Below are 22256 nucleotides of genomic sequence, written 5' to 3'. Positions count from 1 at the left end.
ATTTACTTCATACAATTGAAAATTGGTATCCCAAGTTTGCCCACGCCAAATTGACCGCCTTGGAAATGTTGTTATTGTTGGAGGAAAGTTACACAATAAACGTTGATTGAATGTACCGTACAACATCTCGAGTCATTCGATGCCAGATTAGTGATTGTGGGGTCTCGCTAAATACCCGCCCCCCCCGTGGAGCATTCAACCCGCCGCAATTGCGACAAGGGGGAAGTTTGCACACAATATCAGTCAACGGGGTTTGAACATAGTGTCCTCATTGTCCCCCGCCCCGGCCGTGCAATGCATTGTGGGACTCGGGCTCACACCTAAAAAGCGGAGCAGGTGAATGAAAAAGGGTTCGGATTTCGGTCGGGGTGGGTGTGGGGGTCGTCTCGCTCTCTCAATCGCCTCTCCGGAACGGACCGGGACTCCGCCATGAGGAGGGAAAGCTGCCAGGTGTACTGCATCTTCGGGCATGGACGCTCCAGCTCCTGCGGGGTGCAGGTAAGAACTCCACCCCCCCCCCCCCACCCACTCCCATTTTGTTATGATGATGCCCACCTTAAATTGTTTGTCCGACAGAAGGAAGAGGGGGTCTTGAAGGATTCCACTCATCTTGCGAGCTTCCCGACGAAGATTGAAGAGGAGCAAGTTCCGCCTCCCGAATGCGATTGCCGCAGGAGATGGCCGTTTGGACTCCTGCCCGTTTTGTCAGGCGTCGCTGCCATCGCTTTAGCTGCACACTACTTGACATGTGAGTAACACTTTTATTCGTCAACAACTCTTCATAAAACACACTTTAAACATTGACCTGTAATTAAACAAACCACTTAACTTTGCCCTACTGAAGCCCACTAGCTTAATGCTAACGGAAAATATAATTGACATGCTAACTAATAGCATGGTGCCGCTATGTTATAACTAGGGCCAATAATCAAACTTGTTTTTTTCCACATTAACTAACATTTCAACGTCAAAGAGATAATGATTGAAACATTTGCAATAAAATTGGCTGATAAAAAATAAGAATTTAATCATGTACATCATGTAGATAACTGAAATGTGGTCAACTGATGCAAATGATATAAAATAATGCAATGTGATGCGTCAGTTTAACAACTGGAGCACACCAGGGGGAGGAGTAGCACAATATTGAAATGAAATTAAAGTGCATTAAATGTAATTGCTTCTTTACTGTATGTTTAAAATAAATGAAAAATAAAATAAATGATCATATACTGCTATTTTTCCTATTAAAAAGCACCTTTTCCCAAGGTATTACTGTAAACCTTCATGCCACTTTTCCTCAGCAGCCCCGCCCTCCTCCGTCTTCTTCCTGGGATGCAGCGTGGAGTTTCCCAACTTGAACTTCTCTACGGAGCTCGCCGACAGCTCCTCGCCGCAGTTTCGCCTGCAGGCGCGCTCCTTCAAGTCTTACGTGAGTGCCATTTTGCCCCTAAATTTTGCCTGACTATTCCCTTCTCCTTGTCTTGCTTTTTCCTCTTTTGCATCTCCTTGCTGTTAAATGTAAAGCTGAAACAGGAGCTCGTAAATGTGTGTGCATCTATAGTGTATGTATGTGTGTGTGAGCGTCTAAGGGGGGTCCATAGGGTCCTCAGGGATCAGGCTCTTTTCAGTGTTGAGGACAAGCCTGCCATAGTGAGAGGACGAGCAAAAGACTTCAATACGAACATTGTCTGTGTGCGATACACACACACACACACACAAAGTGAGCTAGGAGGTTCTCACCATAATTTTCGGAACAGACTTCACCATCACCTGCTGAACTAAATGACCATCACCATATTGTTTAATTACTGTACAGTACTTCCTGTCCCAAGTGTTCACTTTGATAAATAAACCCCTCAAACTAAATAAATAATAATAATAAACATTTTGAAAAATAAATACCTCCCTCCTAATAAATCACTCGCCCAAATCGACACCTGCCCCCCCCCTCCGAAAAAAAAGAAAAATTAGCCAGTAATACACACTAGACATATCCTCATTAAAAAAAAAAATATGTGCAAAATAATTCTGCAATTTAAGGTCTCCCATTTATTAAAGACCTTACCCCAAATAGACGCCTCCATTTTCCCCTCAGATAAAAAAATACTTTGACAGAGAAGACATATTGATTATAATTTGTGTAAAGTGTGTATTTTTTTCCCTTATTGTACCAATCAATCATTCCCACAAAAGAGAAATAAATATGACATGCAAATTGTGCACAAAATAATAATAATAAAAAAGAATAAACATGTAGAAAAATAAATGCCTCCCTCCTAAAAAATCACTCGCCACGAATAGACATCTGCTTTCCCCCCTCAGAAAAAAATTAATACGACAAATTAGCCGTAATACACACTGTAGACATATTCTAATAAAAAAAAAGTTTAAATTTACAAAATATTTTGCAATTAAAGGCCTCCATTTCTCCCCTCAGAAAAAAAAAAATTGAGAGAAAACACATTAATTATATTGTGTGTACTGTAGTGTCTATTTTTTTTCTTATTTTACCAATCAATAATTTTTCAAATAGAGGCTTCCCACCTAATAAATCCTTTACCCTAAAACGATTTAGCTATATTTATTTGTGGAAAAACTCAAACGAATAAATCCTACTTTATGATATAAAATATTTTTCAGTTCTCAGAACTCTACAAGTCCACTCTGTGGAGCTCTTACTACCTGCGCTCAGGGATCGCTGCCTTCAGGTACGCTGCTGCAAAAGTATTGGGACACCTGAACGTCATGATGCAAATGAAGAGTGTGCGTGTGTGTTTGTGTGTGTGCGGCAGTGAAGGCACAGAAGGCCTCACCGTGTTCTACTGGAGTCAATTCTCCGCCCCGAACCACGTCGCCATGGCGATACGCCGGTCCAGCCCAGAGAAGCTGCAGCGCGGGCTGCCGGGGAGCAACAAGGTTGTGTGGGACGGCAGGCACGAGCAGCGCTACTACTTGGAGCAGGACGACGTCATGCTACATCTGCTGGGTAACGTAGCTTTAAATCGTTTGCGTCAAATCAAACAAAATGATAAATCCATAATGTTTTAATTATAGTGTTTTAAAGAATTTTATTTGTCTTCATTTTTTACGTTTAAATGATTGCCCTAATCGTGATTTCAGTTATGACCGAAATAATCGTGATTCATATTTTCTTCATAATCGAGCAGCCCTATCTGGTTAAATGATGTCATAATGTCCAATTTGGCACCTAATGTTGAGTGCACCTCTGTAGGTTTGGATCCTGATGAATGGGAAGAAAAATCCGACAAGCTTAAGAATCCAAACAGCCTCCAGAGTGGGAAGTGGCAGCTCGGTTTCCAAGGTGAGTCTTCGACTTTAAAAACGTAAAGAAATCAGAAGTGATATTTGCTCATCGCTTCTTGTCCGAAGCCGTGTCCTTTGACCTGTACGCTAAAAACGGCGTGAACCGCACCCTGGTTCTGGTGAGTCCCAAGAAGCTATACTACCAGTGGCGCCTTCGCGTGCCATCGGGTCACGCGGTCCGCCTGGTGGTCCTCGCCCTTCACGGCGGCACCGCCGCGCCCAGCTGCGGCGCCCACAAGATGTCCGCCTACGACTTCCTGCTTCCTTTGCAGAATAAGATCATCACCAGGTACGCTCTCTCATCTGTTGCTTTTTTTGCTTTATTTCCACCTTTTTGCTTTTGTGCTTGCAGGTGGTGCGGGCTGCCCGTGACGTCAGGCTCCTCCCCCGCCTTGAGGCTGACATCCTCGGGGAACGTCATGCTGCTCACATTCTCCTTCAGTCGGCAAAGGGAGGGAGCCGTCTTCAAAGCGTACTTCCACGCTGTCCCCAAAGCAGGTTAGTATAACATTAGTCTCAAACTCCGGTCCTCCAGGACCAGTTCTGCATGTTTTAGAGATTTCACTCCTCGCGCCCAATTAATTTTAACAACAATAAACAATTAGGGAGGGGAATTATAAACATGTTTACTGCAGTGGAACCACGCATACATACTCCTATGCATACTCCCATGCATGCTGTATTTATATTATTTGTTTTTATTTTTGATTTTTTTTTTCATGTTTAATTCAGATTTAATATGTTTGAATACATGTTTATATATTTATTTCATGTCTAGTTTAATGTTCAATTTTTTTTTCGTATTACTATATTACTATGTGTTTTGTTTTTTGTTTTGCTTTTTCTATTTTTTGTATTTTAAAAATGTATTGTAATAAATTAATATTTTTTTAATTAAAAAAAATCTGATTGAATGTTAGAATGTGTTTGTATTTAGATTTTTATTGTTAAAAAACGGTTTTATTGTTAGACATTTAAGATTTTTAGACTTATGAAAATGTATAATGAAATTGTTCAAATCTACATTCAACATTAACTTTTGAAAGGATTTTTGTTTTACTTTTTAAAAAATTGTATTAATATACCATTTATGTTTTTTTGTCAATATTTTTTATTTATTTATGTTTTTTTTGGGGGGGGGGCAACAGCATTAAAAAAAAATCTGTGTTTATGTAAGTATTTTTTGGGTTTATGAAAATTAAAATTTAATTTTATGTTTTTGTTTTGGCCCGATTTTTCCAATGCATTTATTTCAATGTGCCTCAATTAGGTGTTTTTTCGCTATGCATAGACTGGCGCAGATTTTGTCAATTTTTAAAATGGTATTTTTAGTCATTCATCTGGCTAGGAAGTGTGTGGTCCTGTAAGCGAATGCACACTGATGACAAATTGTTGCTCATCCTTGGAATAGAAGGTGCCCCAAAATAGTTAACATTTTCCATTCATGTAAATTATATGGTGTGGCTAATATATATTAACACTTTATGCGCACATGATGGACCTTTACTTGGTTACATTCCAAATCTAGCATATATAATTGGTTGATAATGATATTGTCTTGGGGTACCTAATATAGTCAGCGGCCTTTGTTTTTGTTCTTGTTTTATTTAGGTTGTGGAGGGTCTGTGTCAACTTTGAATGGCTCCATTTCCTCACCTTACCATCCCTATCACTACCCTCCTAATATTGACTGCAGGTGGACACTACGAGTGAGTCGTACCTGGGGGTCTGTGAGAAAAGTTGTTGTTTTCAACACAATTGTAGACTATGGCGTGCTTTTTCTTTTTTTTCCATTCAATCGACTGACACTCAGGCACCGTTGCCTGGATATCTGATCTCCGTGACGATGATGAGGCTGGACATCCAGCAGTCGTCGGACGGTTGTGAGAAGGACTGGCTGGACGTCGGCGCCGTCAAGTGAGTCATGGGAGAGTATTAGTTATAAGGATTTTGTCACCGCAGCGTCTCGCAAGCCAAAATATAGGTTTTGATCAAAGTTTTATGAAAAAAATAACATTTTAAAAACAATAAATAGTAACAGTAAGTAAACAAAAATAATTATCATTATTAAGTCATTATAGAAATATTAATTCATTAGAGGAATGGGAATTAAAAATGTGCAACCACAAACAAATCTATTCATCATTTTTAATATATGTAATATAATTAATAGATGAGTAATAAAAAAAATCATACTTAAAAAGTATGTAGAATGAATTAAAAAAAAAAAATAACAAAAGTCCAGCATTAAACAAGAAAAATAGTAATAATAAATACAATGAATGACAATAAAATATAATAAATGACAAAATAATAAAAAAGTTTAAAAAAATATATATATATATATATCATTTAAAAGCTTCCTAAATATATTTACAATTAATAAAATGATGAACAGGGAATGTGGAAATACAGCTTCAAAATGAGACATAAGTTTAAAAATCTAATATCAATTAAAAATGAATAATCAAAAAAATTTTAAATCTCAAATATAGATACAAAATATCTATCGTTTATGCATTATTTTAACTTGCCAAACTTTCTCCTCTCTCCATTGGGCACCACGTTGATCAAGCAGCATAAATTCAAATGATCATGTGACTCCTATCGCCTTTCTCTTTCTTCTCTAGATTTTGCAACCAGATATCGGAGAGCAGCAGAAGGCGGGTCTACTCGTCTCCCCTCTCCATCCACTTCCACTCGGACGAAGCCGTGACTCACCGGGGTTTCTATTTGCGCTACCGGGCCTTCTCGCCCGAGGGCTGTAAGTTGCCGACCCCGCCCTCTCCCTCATTTAAAGTCACAGCTCCTAATTAATGTCCTCCGTACGCGCAGCCTGCCCGCCGCGTCAGTTCGGCTGCGGCGACGGCCGCTGCGTCCCTTTGAGGCGCGTGTGCAACGGCGTCAGGGACTGCGAGGACGGACGCGACGAAGCCAGATGCTGTAAGTGTCCATCTGTGATCCTCAACTATCAAACCTCCACTGTAGCCTCAGCGTTGTTGTTTTCGTCCAGCGTCGTGCAGGCCTGGCGAGGTGCTGTGCGCCAATGGCCAGTGTCAAACTCAAAGCAGCCAATGTGGCGTCTGCACAGACAGCGGTGAAGACAGCGGCTGCAGTGAGTCGACTCGCACACAGACACACACAGAGTGTATCCTTTAATGATTTCCTTTATTCGCAGGAAGTAAATGTTACCACACATGTGCCAACAAAGTGTGCCTGCCCAAGTCTTCAGTGTGTGACGGCGTTGTGGACTGTAAAGACCGCAGCGATGAAATGAACTGCACCAGAGCATGTTAGCATTTACATTAATAGAAGATTATTTTCATATACTTTTACATGTATTTCGGGGTGTCTTTGTTCCTCTCACAGATGTGAAAGGTTGCTCGTCTTCCTCGTACAAATGTGCTAACGGAAAGTGCGTGACAAAGCTCAACCCAGAGTGTGACGGAATCAAAGACTGCCAGGACGGAACAGATGAGGTGCGCTGCGGTAAGTTGCAGTTTAGGAGGATCTCGATGCTTTCATGCATTTAAAATTTTTTTGGTCTGGAATTTTTTTTCTTTTTTTATATTTTTGTTCATATATTCATATTTATTTATGTTTGTTATATTTTATTTTATTTTTTCTGTGTTTTTTAAAATATTTTATTTTTTTCTTGTTTTTCTCTTTTCTTTTCTTTTTCTGTTTTTTTTTTGTTTATTTTATTTAAATTTTACATTTAATTTATTTTTCCTTTTTTGTTTCATTTAATCCTATTTTTTGGATGTACTGTATTTTCATTTTGTTTTATTTAAATGTATTTACTTTATGATTACTTTAATGATTTAATTTTATTTTTATTATTAAATTTCTCGTTATTTTTACTTCTTTTATTTAAATCATTTTGGAAAGAAAAACAAAAACTGAAAAATTACATTTGTTTACATATTGTAACTTTTGTCATTCCTTTTTAAATATTTTTTGTAAGCATATACACATGATGTATTATCATTTACAAACAATGTACACAGTGTACTAAAAAAATTATATATATATATATATAAATGGTATTTCTATTCCCTATAAATTAAAAAAATATATCAAATAGCCATTTGAGGGCACTGTTGTACACGTAGGGTTTTGGCTTCAACCTATACTGTCCAATAAAATTTCATTTTTCTTATACAGTATGTTATTGAATTCAAAGCAGCGATTCCGTTTTTGAAACATGCATAACTAACTAAATCTGCACCCGTGTTCACATCCAGGTTGCGGCATCCGGCCCCGAAAGAGGCCCAAGATCGTAGGAGGCACCAACGCGTCTCCGGGCTCGTGGCCGTGGCAGGTGAGCCTCCAGATGGAACGTTACGGCCACGTCTGTGGCGCCACATTGCTCGCCGCACGCTGGCTCGTCTCGGCGGCGCACTGCTTCCAGGATTCCGACACCATCAAGTAGGAATACTTACAGCATTTATGTCCGTATGTATATATTCTGTATGTATGTCCTTCCTTTCTTTGCAGGTATTCAGATCCACGCTCGTGGCGCGCCTACATGGGGATGCGTTTGATGGCGGCGGGTAAGAGCGCCGTCTCGGCCGCCAGCAGGCCCGTGCGCCGGATCGTCCCGCACCCCAAGTACGAGCGGCTGACGTCCGACTACGACATCGCCCTGGTGGAGCTGGGCGCCCCCGTCTTCTTCAACGAGCTGGTGCAACCAGTCTGCGTGCCCGCGCCCTCGCACGCCTTCGCCATGGGGGCCAGCTGCTTCGTCACCGGCTGGGGCGTCCTCACCGAGGATGGTAATTATTCCTTTGACGGCGAACCCCGAAATGAACGCAAATGCAATTCATCATCTCCAGCTTCCCGTTTTTCCTGCAAGGAAAACGGTGCGAATTGATTTGCGTGCATTTTGATGGCAGGGGAGCTCGCGTCTCGCTTGCAAGAGGCCTCGGTGCGCATCATCAACAGGAACACCTGCAACAAGCTCTACGATGACGCCGTCACGCCCAGGATGCTCTGCGCGGGGAACCTGCAGGGCGGGGTCGACGCCTGCCAGGTGACTTCTATTTGTCAATAACACGGATATCCATCCATCCAGTATATTTGCATGTGTTTCTTTGATATCTTTTAAACGTTCAAATGCAATTAGCTAGTTAGTTTTTTGTTTTTGAGATTCAAATCTATAACAAAAATGGATATTATATTTATTTATTTATTTTTGCCTTTATCTTAGACTTTTTTTAAATACTTCATTCAGATTTAATCTGTGTTTCAATACATTTGTACCGGTGTATATATTTATTTTATGTCTTGTTTAATGGTCAAAATGTTTTTTCGTATTTTGTTTTTATATTTTTAAAATTTATTGTAATAAATAAAAAAAAACTGTAAAAACGTTTTTATTGTTAAATATTTAATATTTGGGGATTTATGAAAATATATTATGAAATTGTTAAAATCTACATTCAATATTATTTTTATAGGATTTGATTTAAGTTTTTTTTTACAATTCTATTCATATGCCATATTTTTGAGTAGATTTGTATATATTTATAGTATTTAATGGATTTAAAATTTTAAATGTTTAAAGACAATTTATTTTTCAGATTAGTATTTTATTTATACATGACGGATACATTTACATGCTTTATGGATACTCATACGTTTTATTTAGAAAAAAATTCTGCTTTTATGAGGCTATAAACAGTCACCAAATCTGTCAGATTTGGTTTAATATGGTTAATCCAATCCTTTGATGGACTGGATATACACAATTTCATGTACTGAGCCCTCTTTGTCATTTTTAGGGTGACTCCGGGGGTCCACTCGTGTGTCAGGAGCGTGGCTGGCGCTGGTTCCTGGCGGGCATCGTGAGCTGGGGCGAGGGCTGCGCCAGGCAGAACCGTCCCGGCGTCTACACGCAAGTGGTCAAGTTCGCCGAATGGATCCACCAGCAGACCCGAGGTCAGGTGTGACCCAACAAGGACCAAGAAAGCACTTTTTGGGTGTGTTGCGGAGCAAAACAAATCTAAAAAAAAATAAGTCACTAAAATGTGTAATGATAATTATTTAAAAAGTACGAAAAGTCTAAAACTGAGGTCTTTATAAAATGTCACATCAGCACTTGTTGTTGAGCTCACAGCGACCTCTAGTGGTCAATTTATGCCAAATACTAAAAGGAGTATCATGATTACTTTCATATTAGTTGATTTTATTTGTATGAAATGTACTCTAGATCTATTTATTTAAAAGAACATTATGAAAAATCCAATTTAATTGTATTCTTTATTTTGTCCCCTATAATTGTGAAATCACTCAAATTAGCAGAACAGAATTTCCAATTTTCTTTTTTTGTATTTTCTAATTAATTGTAAGAGCCATTCTTGTTTGCATGCATTCACCCCCCCCCCCCCCATTGTTGTGCAGTTCCAATACAAAAAAATTAAAATATTACAAATATAGAGCATATGGATTGTTATTTTTGCACGTCATTATATACTAACATTTGAAAAATGTATTTCTCTGTCCATAATATCCTTAATTTGGTTAAAGTTTTTGGTCTAGTCTAAAATCTGTATCAGGCTGTGATTGTTGGGCAATAACATTTCATTTTATTTTATTTAAAAAAATATATTAAAAAAAATTGTGTTGTTTTTGTGGGTTATTTATTTGACCCAACTTTTGGGGTTAAATTAATAACCTAAAAAGTTGGGCTGATTCCTTTTTGACCCAACTTTAAAAACTTTTCACTTGTGTATGAGTATGAAAAAAAAAAACAAGTGTGTTTGACCGTCTTTCAATCTGTGAAATAGTGTTTCACACTTGCGTACGGTGAAAAAAATATTTCACAAAAACGTGCGTACGTGCAAGCCACCTCGTGGATTCTAAATGTGCACATGCAGGTTGTTATTGAGATCCAGTCAGTGTGATTTATTGGCCAGTTCGGAGCACTTGAAGGAGGCTGGGAGTCGACTCCGGAGCTGGGTGTGTCCGAGTGGCTGTTACGCGCATGGCTCGGGTGTGCGCGCGTCACGGAAGGCCGCCATCCGGTGGCCCCCACTGTGGGAACTCTATAAAGCCCCAGCCACGGGTAGGCGTCGCGCAGGAGTCCCTCAAGTCGCTTCTCTTTTCCTTCTGCATCATCTTCATCCACAAAAAGGATTAACCCGTCTCTTTCTTTCTTTATCGGTCGTTGGACGAACACGATGACATTTCTGCTCACCTTTCTGCTTTGTGGATTGTACGCGCTCTTTGCCAAAGGTGAGTCGGCACCACTGGATCGTCTCAATCCAACTTTTACGCACGAAATTTGGGGGGTTGGAGTGGATTTTACGTACGAGGACTTCATGTAATGGAAATATCCTCAACCAAATTCCATGGAAACGCTTGACAAAGCGTTTCCATGTGGCTGCACTTATCTCGCTAGATGGATGATCATGCAAGGTGGATCAAATTATTGTGATTATTATTATCCCTCTGCAAATAAAAAAAAACGCTTTTTAATTTAAAAATCAATTCGATGGTAAAAGCTCTAAAATGCATCATTTATTTTTACATTATATAAATACACCGTGCATGTAGAGATATACATGTATAATATTGATAAAATATGTTTAAATGTTTTATTATATATATCCAAGTGTGTTTTATACTCATTTTTTTGGCATGTTTTGTGATTGCACAGTAATTTTTAAAAAAATTATGTGTTACAAGTACTCAGTTTTTTTTATTATTTTTTTTCGATTGTGTGTGTGTTTTTACATTTCTATATAAATGCCTAACTTGTCTCTTTGTGATTGAAAAAAGAAATCACTATACTGTAAATTTAATATTTGAAAATACATTGTTAAAATTGCTGGGTCAAAAGCAATACAATTTTAGTCAAAAATTGGACTGATGTGCCAACTTGGTTCTACAAAGCAGTGAACCATCCTTTTTTCGGTCTATCCAGTTTTTGACCCAGCAGTATTAAAGGTGTAAATAATATTCTTTTTTCTTGTTTTGCTTGAATTGCTGTGATTTTTATTTTTTATTTTTTGGCCAATTTCTTTAATATCAGATACTTTAAATTTCCTATTTTACTTTTGTGATTTTTAAATATATTTGTTTTTGGTTTTTGCATTTTTAAAATGTAATCCAAAAATTCTGATATATTTTAGACTTTTTTTTTTTTAAAGAACAGTATATGTAATTTATTTTAATGTTCAATAAATTATTTTTGTCTTTAATATATTTACTTTAAATTCCTTCCGTAATATCAAGGACTAAAAATTAAACTGTGAACTGTCACTTATCAAGTCGGTACGTTTTAAAAATACTTAACTCATCTGTTAGTAGTTAATGTCACATTTTTTTCAAATAAAAAAATAAAATATACCTTTCATTAAATGTATAACGTAAAATATATTTCTAGATAAACATTTTTTCGTTTTTCTTTAAGAATTTTCTTTAAGAATTTTTAATCGAAGCTGCAAATAGCATTAAAAGGACATTTTGCCTTTTGAATGGACATCAAAGAAGCTACAATATGTATGAGAGAGCATGTGTCACCCCATGTCAAACATAAGGAAGCGCTATCGGAAGTGTGACTAAGGCAACTTGCTCTGAATGAGCCGTCCACGGAGAGCCATAACGCCAACAATCCACGACCGCTGCCATCCATCTCAATGAACCGAAATGCGATTGGCTCTTTTTTTCGACAACTTCTGTTTTTTATTGTTTTTTTGGGGGGTGGCGGCGGGACAATGCTAGGGGTTGCCCCTGCTGCCGGTTGCCTGAAAGTGTCCTTGTGTCGTGCAGGTGCAGACAAGGAGGCCAAAAGCAAATACAGCATACCCGTGCTGGAGGGGACACACGGACAGCTGGTCTTGGAGCTCAACCAGACCCTGGAGCTCAACTGCAGGTCACTTTCAAACTTTAGCTAAATGCTAATAAACAAATGCAAATTGCCATTCACAGGCTAACTAATAGCATTGGTGTCAGAATTCTTTAAGCAATGGGGCTAGTTAACACAAATGGTACAGCAACATATAGAAACATATTTATTATACTCACTGGTATATTTTCTTTATCCTCTGCAAAGATGCACAATATATCCTGCTGTATTATACTGCCCCCAGGTGGCCATGGTGCTCACACCAGCACAATATCCGTCGAAGTGAAGCAAAAAAAATGGGCAAAAGATACTGTTTGATTCTTCAAATTATGTTAAGTTATGTCATTAGTATATGTTTTATCAAGTACAATACTATAGCATAACATTTTAAAGATTGAAAACAGCTTTACAAACATTTTGTAAAATGTTTTTTTGCAGAGTATAAAGAATTTGTGCCTGTATTTTTATATTGCCTATGTGTTGCTGGACCTTTTTTAAATTTTTCAAATATCCATTTCTTAAAGTGTTATAGCAAAGTGACATCTATGCTAGTTTTGTTAGCCCGGTTATCGTGTTTTGCATTGTGTGTTAGCATTAGGCTAGCAGATGTTCCAGAATGTAATTCAATAATGTTAAGTTTTACAATAAATGTGTGTGTGTGCCTCATCGTCCAGGGGTCGCTGGGAGCTCTCGTGGTCCTTCCCGCCCAACCTGCCTCACGATCGGATCCGCGTGGAGGAATCCCGCTGCGGAAAGTCGCAGCGGCTGTACTGCAGTCGGGTGACGCTGCTGGGCGGCGCCCGACCGCACCACACGGGCTCCTACCTGTGCCGATACCGACACCGAGCGCAGCAGCAGGCGTCGGTTTACGTTTATGTGGCAGGTAAGAACACACTTGCATATTGTTCAAGCAATTTTGCAAATGCAGAGTATGCCTTTTGTTACCATGACAACCGGGGGTGGAGCTTAGGGAGTTGCGCTAAAGCGAGGGCTTTGCACTGCTGCCAAATCAGCGACTTTGTAGCTATATTTAGCTACTCAGTAGCAACAAATTTTTCAACAAAAAGCTAATAGCAACAAAACTAGTGATTTTGTTTTTCGAAGCCTTTATCAATGTTTTAGCAAAGCGAGTTTCTTTAAAGATGCTAATGCTGGCTGTTAGCTAATGCTAATATGTGCTAACACTCTAGCTCTAGATTAGAATTGTATTCAATGTTAAATAAAAGTATATTACAATTCGTCTTCTTTTACATATTAAAAAAATTGCAAAAATATACAGTATAAAAAATAAATTCAATTAAAATGTGTTAAAAAATTATTATTATTTTTTTTAATAAAATAAAAAAATGTAATAATCACGGAAGCATATTGCTGCCACACTAGAAAAAAAACTCACGTTATAAATTTAACCTATTAATGTGATAATTTTCATTTTAAAATTTCACTTTTTAAATTGTCACGTTTTAATGTGATCAATTTCATGTTGTAGCATGATCATTTTTTGTCTTTTAGCGTGATCAATTTTACGTTCTAACTTTAATTGTCATGTTTTAATGTGACAATTTTCACGTTTTAACATTTACTGAAACTTTCACGTTATGCAGCAGCATGATAAGATTGACTTCCTCATTTGGCCAAACAAAATGGAGCAATTCCCATCAGTTTCAGGTTAGTTAAACAATATTGAATTGATTTTAAAAATATATATATATATTTTTTTATGGCATTAAAGAATCGCCGTGTGATTCCTTAGCTAGAAATATAAATAAAAAAGAACAAGACAAATTTGCTTTGTTTCGTTTTTCCAAATACTGGATTCAAACTTAACACGTTTTAACGTGATAAATAATTATGTTAAAACCTGAAGTTTATCACATTATATCACGATATTGATTTTTTTCTTTCACCGCGGTGTGGCAGAAATACGCGTAGACACATCCAACTTGCAATTGGCCGATCCAATCCAATCCAGGATTTTAATTCAGCTACGCACGCCACTGCATTAAATTACATTCAACTTTTAAAACGGATCAGTCTGACCTGCACCGTAACCGCGGGAGGTTTTTAAACAGGAAGTGCTAAAAACAGTAGCGCCGATGATCTCTAAACACTTCAAGCGTGGTTTCAGCACCTTGCGCTGCTCTCGATATATTTCTATTCTTATTTGTATATAAATAAACATCTTTTTTGGAGTGTAATGGGCCAGCTGTTGAAAGGCTCAAGCCTGGGCAGAGTTTCCCATGCAGGGCATCAGCCTTATCTGGCCCGCTCCAGCATCCTGTGCTTGAAGGGAGGAGGCCAGGGGTTGTGAGGGAGGGGGGGAAAGATGGAGGGGGGGGTGACACTGGCTGTTGGACAAGGTATGTGTCCGTGTGCGTGTGTGAGGATAAGATGAAGGCCGCCGCCAAAGCAAAGAGGAGGCACAAAGTCTGCGATGGTCGGCCCCTCCCTCGCCCCCGGAGAGCATCTCTGCCCTCACGGGGGGGCGTCCATCGCTCAGGTCTCCACGTCCATTACGGCCCAAATCAAAGCGGCGACAGAAGGAAGCCCCGCTCGGTGGGCCGGTCCTTGGGGTACTTTTGTTTAGGGGGGCGTTCAGAGATTAGCTTTCCTTGAATAACAACCATGAACACACAAACAATGCGGCGCAATGATTGCCTACCCACAATCTGCGTGTTTATTGTGGACGGCGGGCGGCCATTAGCCATGGGGGGGGGTTTGGTTTGCGAACTCAATGACAACACAGCACTACGGACTACACAATAGTGCAAGCAGCCACCAATAGAGTACAAATAAAAGGTCGAATATGTTAGGGATGCGCCTGCTAGCTTAATGAAAAGCATCATTGACATGCTAACTATTAGCATCGATAGTACGTTAATGTGTATACCTAATCTGACAATTTTCTCGCAACACTGCGATTATTTTTTGCTCCGTTAATAGAAAGTCATCAGCAACAATTAGCATCGATATTACGTTAATGTGTATACCGAATCTGACTCACTTTTTTTTGTTATCTTAGTGGAAAGCGTCATCGACATGCTAACGATTAGCATCGATAGTACGTTAATGGGCTTGGCTAATTTGACAACTTTCTCGCAACGCTGCTATTATTTCTTTCGTTAGCTTAACGGAAAGCGACATGCTAACGATTAGCATCGATAGTACGTTTATGTGGGAAAACGCAAAGCAACATTAGGACCTTTAGAAACACTGCACAACATTCCAGTTAAATGGTATTAAACGACTGAACAGAAAGTGTGCCTGGCACAGAGCTCTGTGGAACACCTTTTCTAATGTATTTCCTACTGTGTGCCATTTGGGTCCCTGATCGCCAGTGTTTGTCTTTCAGACAGTCAGCAGCCATTTGTGGACCATTCAGAGATGAGCCCCGACGTTTTGTACATGAAGGAGAAGCAGCCGCTGGTCATCCCCTGCAGGGTCACCCACCCCAACCTCACCAGCACCCTGGTCAAGGTAAGTTTTAAATCTCAAGAAGCCATGCTTGATAAGACCCAGAAGGTCTGCCATTTTGCTTGTGGCAGCCATTTTGGGCAAATCTCAGAGTTCTAGTAGATATTTACGAATCTAAAAAAATTCAGCCCCTGAAGACAGTTTCACGTAACGACTTGAAATTTGGTATACGTGTCTATCATGAGTAGACCAACAAAAAAGTCTCAAGAAGCCTTACTCGAAAAGACGCAGGAAGCCTGCCATGTTTCTTTGTAGTAAATAAAGCAAATCAAACAGCATAGAAAATGTCCCAAATGATCATCGTCGGCGCCGTTTTCTATTTCTTAACAAGCTTTTTCCGATCTTTTTTTTGTTTTGTTTTGAAGCTGGCTGGAGACAGGACGTTAGGTCCGCAGTGCCCCGTTGGCCCCCCGCCAGCATCACTTCCCACAGCCTCACTCATAGTCGCACTCCCGGCCGCCAACTTTTTGCTCATGATGCTTAAAACAGCTGGCAGGAGGAAGCCCGAGTAGTTGCACTCGGCCCCCCGAAGCTCGCGCCATTGTCTCAGGACGGCCGCGGAACACGCTGGCTGCCGTGCCAATTGTCGGATGACTAAATCGGGGAGAATTTGTCAAACAAGCAGAATGCAGAGAAAGCTTAAATGAATCCCGAAAAAAAAAAAGTCCCCGATGCGTGAGTGAAGCACCGAAATAGCCTGTTGCTTCACTCCATTATGAAACCGATTGCTCATTTTCCTCATAGCAACGTAACATTCAAATGAACAATAGAAAGAGGAAGAGTGCGTAAAACCGAAAATGTTGATCAGCAAGTGGGGAAGATTAGAAATAAAGTCATTCTGGTTTGATCTAACGGGAATTGGATTTGGCCATTGCAAAGTTAAAAATATTGCTCAACTGGCAAATCCTCGAGTGCTCGTAGTCGCAAAGGGAATCGTTCTAAAAATAGCTTCCTCGAACCCGACATGATCTCAGCATCCGGAGGTTTCCTCTGGTGGTTTTTGCGTGACCGGAAATTGTACTGCTGTTTATTTGCTGTTAAAAAAAAAATCCTCATATTTTGTTAGTTTTTTGTTGTATTCAGTGCAAAATGCAATATGTTAAGAATTTTGTTTTATTTTTTTATTACGACGTGACCATAAGCACATTTGTGTGTATGTACTTTCTCACAAGAGTGTGACTTTCCTCCAAATATTACAACCCTCTTCTCGTAATGTAACAATTTCTATTTAACAAGTAATGTTAAACGATAGTGGGCCTGGCACAGAGCTCTGCGGAACACCTCTTCTAAATGCATAGATGTGCATGTATTTTCCGCTGTGTATCATTTGGGTCCATGACTGCCAGAGATGCTTTAATGCAATGCAGCATAAAAAATGAATTAAAAAATAATAATTCCATCCACACAAATGTCATAGAAAATCTTTATTTGTGCTTGGCAACTAACAGGTGGTGCCAATCAGAAATACTGAAAAAAGTAATTTCCGGAAAAATCACCAAACGGTGAAGAAGCAATACGTGTCCAAAGACTTTTTGTACTGTACATAATGTATTTGTTTTATTTTAAGAACTTAAAACCACAAAGGGAACGATCCTAAAAATAGCTCCCGTCCTTCCCTTCATCTACTGACTGTCACAGGACTCTGGAGTGTTTTTTTCCTGGAAGTTTTTTATTTTTATTTTAGCTCGCTCAATACAATACCCTCGATAATACCCCCCTCCCCCACCCCCTCCCACCACTCGTGACCCCACCAGACACACACACACACGCAGTCACGTTTGCCATATCCTGACTCCTCGTACCTCTCGAACACCCTCCTCCGTCCTCGTACCCACCTCGGCGGGCAGCGTTAGGTAAGAGGGGTGTAGAGGAGAACAAAAGCTCGGAAAAGGGTCACCTCACTCGTACCTGCTCCCCCGAGAGAGGGTGGGAGACTTTTCGCCGTGACGAGTAAACATTTCCTCGTCGCGGCCTCCAAGAACACAACAAGGGTTACGCAAGGATTTCGGCAACATGACAAGAAGGCAGACGCCAGACCCCGCCAGGATTCATCAGCTTTCCTCTCAGGAATTATAGCGTGACCGGAAATTGGAGTCCAAAAATAGTGCAGGTCATTTTGCGTCCATTTGAAAGGCTGTGGAGTCATTTCTGGAAAAGACGCAAAATAGTGCCTATATGTATATATACTAAGTGCAATTTCTGCAGAAATTGCGTGGGAATGCTAATAGCTGAATGCTAACTCATTCACTGCCTCTGACGGCGATAGACGTCAAAAATTCATTTGAACTATTTTTATTATTTAAAAAATGTTTTTCCCACTTTTGTTAAGAGTATGAAAACCTAGAAAAAAATGTGTGTACGTTTAGAACAGATATAACATTTGTGATTAGTTAACTATTGAAGCCATGCAATTAATTACAATTAAGAATTTTCATCGCCAGACGCAATTTAAAAAAAGAAAGAAAAGATTATTAAAAATTAGGAGCGTCAGGCGATTGCAATTTTTCATCGTAATTAATTCCATGATTTCACTAGTTAACTCACGATTAAACACAAATTTTATATGTGTTCTAAATGTACAATAAAAAATTATAGGTTTTCGACTCTTGTTAACAAAAGTGGGGAAACATTTTTTTTTTTAATAGAAATAGTTAAAATGAATTTTTGACGTCTATAGCCGTCAATGGCAGTGAATGAGCTAAGCTGAATGCTAATAGCTGAATGCTAATAGCTGAATGCTAAGCTGAATGCTTATGAAAAGTGTTATCTGAAAGTACCCTCCATTCATTGAGATAGAAAAGTGGAACTAATGATATCCAATGGAAAAATGCAACCCCCCCAAAAAAAATCACTCAATAGCACCACCTAGGCATGCAGTACCCTCCATTCATTTAGATTGAAAGGTGGAACTATGATAGTCAGTTGGTATACATTTTTCACTTAGCATGATTGCCATGGATATATTTGCAATGTACAGTCGGAGGTGGAATTCGAACCTGTGACCTCCTGGTCAGTTGTATGTATGGAAGTGGGCGTGGAAAGTGGGACTTAGAAAAGGTTCAATGTCAGTCCCATTGAAAATGAATGGGGAAAAGTTGATATTATTATTATTAAGTTAATACAATTCTCTTCAAGAACAGTTTCTAAAAAAAAAAAAAAAAAATGCACATCCCCTCCCCACAGTTCCCCAACCACAGCTTGAGTCCCGACCAGAGGAACATCATTTGGAGCAGCCGACGGGGCTTCACCATCCGCACACCCACCTTCTACTACATCGGCCTCTTCTTCTGCCAGACCCTCGTCGACGGCGTGGCGCACAAGTCGCGCATCTACATCGTCCACAGGCCAGGTGTGCTCACTCTTCAACCGCGACCATGCTGTGCTCTTATTCTGAAAAGTGGCCTAACTCCTTCCTGTGTGTGGTTTTAGTGAGTAACATCCTGGACGTGTATCTGAACAGCAGTGGCCCCGTGCAGGCCTTGAAGGGGGAGAGGCTGGTGCTCAACTGCACCGCCACCGGAGAACTCAACACCAGGGTCAACATCTCGTGGGACTACCCTGGAAAGGTATTTAATAACCAATGCCTGATATTGAACAGGAAGTCGGCCATTTTGGGTTTAAAGACCAATATTGAGAAAATGGAAAGTTTGAAAAAATTACTCCCCGACACCGGTTTCACTGATCAACATAAAATTTGGTGGACCGTTTTATCATCACATGATGCCTAAAAAAAAGTCTCAAGGAGCCACGTCCCAAACTGAACAGGAAGTCGGCCATTTTGGGTTGAATCAGCTTCCTGGACTAGTGGAAAGTTTGAGAAAATTAAGCCTCGACACTACTTTCACCTGTCGGCAAAAAATTTGGTAGACGTGGATGCACAAAAAAGTCTCAAGAACCCATGGCTGAAATTGAACAGGAAGTCGGCCATTTTGGGTTAAAGGACCAATGTTGAAGATTCTAAGGCAAGTAAAAAATTTGAAAAATGACTCCCCGACACCAGTTTCACTGATCAACATTATATTTGGTGGACCATGTTATCATCACGACGCATAAAAAAGTCTCAAGGATCCATGTCTGAACCTGAACAGGAAGTCGGCCATTTTGGTTTAAATCAGCCTATTTGGGTCAATTCCAGGTCTAGTGGAAATCTTTAAAAATATAGCCCTCAACACCAGTTTCACCCGTCAACACAAAAGTTGGTTGGCATGCATATCAGAACAAGCCGCATAAAAAAGTCTAAAGGATACATGTCCGAACCTGAACAGGAAGTCGGCCATTTTACTTTCGAAGAATCGATGAGAAAATTCTAGGACGGAAAAAAAGTTTGAAAAAAATTAGCCCCCAGCACAAGTTTTATTAATGACATGTCATAATAAGACACAGGTAAAAGTCTCAAGGACCTGTGCTGTAAACTGAACATGAAGTCGGCCATTTTGTTTTGTTGGTGAATTCCAAGACGAGTAGAAAGTTTGAAAAACATAGCCCTCAACACAAAAGTTGGTAGACATGTCGATCACAACAAGCTGCGCGAAAAAGTCTCAAAAATCCATGTCGGAAATTATACAAAAAGTCGGCCATTTTGTTTTGAAGAATCGATGTAGAGAAAATTCGCCCCAACACTTCTTACACTAATTGGAGCATATAAAAGTTTCAAATGGCCGCTGCTGTAACTTGAACAGTACGTCGGCCATTTTGAGCTGAATCGGCCATTTTTTTCCGTCTAATGAGATTTCTGTGACTGCAGACTCGCAACATCGGCTCCACGTCCAAGCGTCTGCTGAAGCACACGACGCACATGTTGTTCTACAACATCCTGACCATCCCCAAGCTGCAGCGCTCCGACCGCGGCCTGTACACGTGTCGCGTCAGCAGCGGCAACAAAACCAAACAGCAGAAAGTCACCGTCACCGTCTACGGTAAGCAAGTCACCGCATCGCTGAGATTTTATTAGCACGCCATCGTCGGACATCCCTCGCCATCTTGCGCCCTCAGATCGTCCCTTCATCCGATTGAAGCCCAGACGAGGATCCGTAATGGAGGCCCAGGCGGGACAGAAATCCTACCGGATTTCACCCAAACTCAGAGCGTTCCCGGCTCCTGAAGTCGTCTGGTAAGACATCAACGCTGTAAAAAATCAAATCAAATCAAAACGTCACGTGTGTAAAAGTCCAGTGCGCGTCCTTACCAGGTTGAAGGACGGCACGGTGGCGGCGGAGCAGTGCTCCCGGTACCACCTAGACGGTCACTCGCTGGTCATCCGCGACGTGGCGGAGGAGGATGCTGGGAAATATACGGTGCGAGTACGCATCCAGGAGCACGGACTCTACCAGAACCTCACGCTAATACTCGTGGTCAACGGTAAGACATTTGAAAGTCATGTTGAAAGTATCAATGAATATTTGACCTCAACCGACCAATCACAATCAAGCATGTTGATGATGTCGTTGCGTGTGTGTGGCAGTGAGTCCCCAGATCGGCGAGAAAGCCGTGTCGTTGCAGGACCCGGGCGCCGTGCCCCGGGGGAGCCGACAGTCTCTGCACTGCACGTCCCACGCCGTACCCGCGCCGCACCTCCACTGGCTCTGGCACCCGTGTCCGCCCAAAGGCCTGTGAGTACGCACGCGGTTACAGCGGCACATGCAGTCCACAAAGTTGCCGAGGGTTCTATGGTTAGCGTCGCACCAAAGCAATTTTATACCAGGCAGATTTTTAGGTGGCTTTTTTTGTCTCACGCTGTTTGGTTTTCTGCATGTTGATTGACTTTAAGGTAAATTGACATTTCGATTGTTTGGTCTTTTCCTCACGGCAACTTTTTTTTGCAGCAACAGCAGCAACTTTTAGGGCAGATTTTTTTTATATACCAAACCAACTTTGTGATTTATAAGGTGGATTTTTTTTCTTTTACTTTAATTTTAAAAGTATTTTTTTTCCCATTGACATTTAAGATGGACTTTAAAAATAACAATTGTAGTGAATTTTTTTATTCCAAACGGACTTTATGACTTTTAAGGCGGATTTATTTCCTTCTTACTGTACCTTTTAAATTACTTTTCTTGGGGCAATCAATTTTTCTGTGAATTTTTTTCATTTTATTTTATTTTTTTTTGCAATGAGGTGGATTTTTTTTCCAGTGGAGTTTTAAGTAAGCTGTTTTTTTTGGGTGTTTTTTTTTTAAATCCCAAACTGACTTTAATACTTAAAAGTGGATAGCCCCCCCTCCCCCCAGACACACTTTTACTTTTAGGGCAGATTTTTTTTTATATACCAAACCAACTTTGTGATTTATATAAGGTGGATTTTTTTTCTCTTACTTTAATTTTCAAAGTCATTTTTTTTCCAATTACATTTAAGGTGGACTTTAAAAATAACAATTGTAGTGAATTTTAAGGCGGATTTATTTTCCTTCTTACCGTACCTTTTTAAAGTACTTTTTTTGGCAATTTCTTTTTCTGTGGATTTTTTTTTTTTTTTTTTGCAATGATGTTTAACATGGATTTTTTTTCCCAGTAGTGTTTTAAGTTAGATTTTTTTTTAAATCCCAAACTGACTTTAATACTTAAAAATTGATTTTTCGCCCCCTCACTTTTACTTTTAAGGGAGA

At 39.9% G+C, this 22256-nt stretch overlaps 2 protein-coding genes across 7 annotated transcripts in view; both read left to right on the top strand.

Annotated features, from left to right (window-relative positions):
* Window positions 1-21: 21 nt before the first annotated feature.
* On the top strand, window positions 22-9767 carry LOC144039981 (suppressor of tumorigenicity 14 protein). 3 transcript variants are annotated; one of them, XM_077553700.1, is made up of 19 exons: window positions 26-498; window positions 577-748; window positions 1305-1432; window positions 2644-2711; window positions 2796-2989; window positions 3236-3325; window positions 3394-3616; window positions 3680-3825; window positions 4939-5036; window positions 5141-5244; window positions 5958-6091; window positions 6163-6270; window positions 6341-6442; window positions 6506-6619; window positions 6697-6816; window positions 7575-7758; window positions 7828-8105; window positions 8226-8362; window positions 9114-9767. In XM_077553700.1, the coding sequence occupies exons 1-19, from the start codon at window positions 430-432 to the stop codon at window positions 9279-9281; spliced, it is 2637 nt and encodes an 878-aa protein (XP_077409826.1). In that variant the 5' UTR covers window positions 26-429; the 3' UTR covers window positions 9282-9767. The 3 variants fall into 3 exon arrangements, with proteins under 3 accessions (XP_077409824.1, XP_077409825.1, XP_077409826.1); XM_077553698.1 differs by having other exon boundaries at window positions 22-498; window positions 3394-3825; XM_077553699.1 differs by having other exon boundaries at window positions 23-498; window positions 1308-1432; window positions 3394-3825.
* A 175-nt stretch (window positions 9768-9942) lies between these two features.
* The window catches only part of flt1 (fms related receptor tyrosine kinase 1), a 35674-nt gene continuing 23360 nt past the window's right edge, over window positions 9943-22256 (top strand). Inside the window, exons 1-10 of one of the 4 annotated variants that reach the window (XM_077553691.1) lie at window positions 9943-10396; window positions 12106-12208; window positions 12856-13064; window positions 15534-15658; window positions 18839-19004; window positions 19085-19221; window positions 20400-20571; window positions 20648-20765; window positions 20844-21013; window positions 21117-21264. In XM_077553691.1, coding sequence (XP_077409817.1) covers window positions 10195-10396; window positions 12106-12208; window positions 12856-13064; window positions 15534-15658; window positions 18839-19004; window positions 19085-19221; window positions 20400-20571; window positions 20648-20765; window positions 20844-21013; window positions 21117-21264 — 1550 coding nt within the window. In that variant the 5' untranslated portion in view covers window positions 9943-10194. Of the gene's footprint in view, window positions 10397-10425; window positions 10567-12105; window positions 12209-12855; window positions 13065-15533; window positions 15659-18838; window positions 19005-19084; window positions 19222-20399; window positions 20572-20647; window positions 20766-20843; window positions 21014-21116; window positions 21265-22256 lie in introns of those variants that run through there. The other 3 variants (XM_077553688.1, XM_077553689.1, XM_077553690.1) reach the window with 3 other exon arrangements.

Source organism: Vanacampus margaritifer, chromosome 20 (assembly GCF_051991255.1).
Source record: "Vanacampus margaritifer isolate UIUO_Vmar chromosome 20, RoL_Vmar_1.0, whole genome shotgun sequence".
Lineage (NCBI taxonomy): Eukaryota > Metazoa > Chordata > Actinopteri > Syngnathiformes > Syngnathidae > Vanacampus > Vanacampus margaritifer.
The sequence above is the reverse complement of the archived record's forward strand: the minus strand, read 5'-3'. Positions and strand labels throughout refer to the sequence as shown.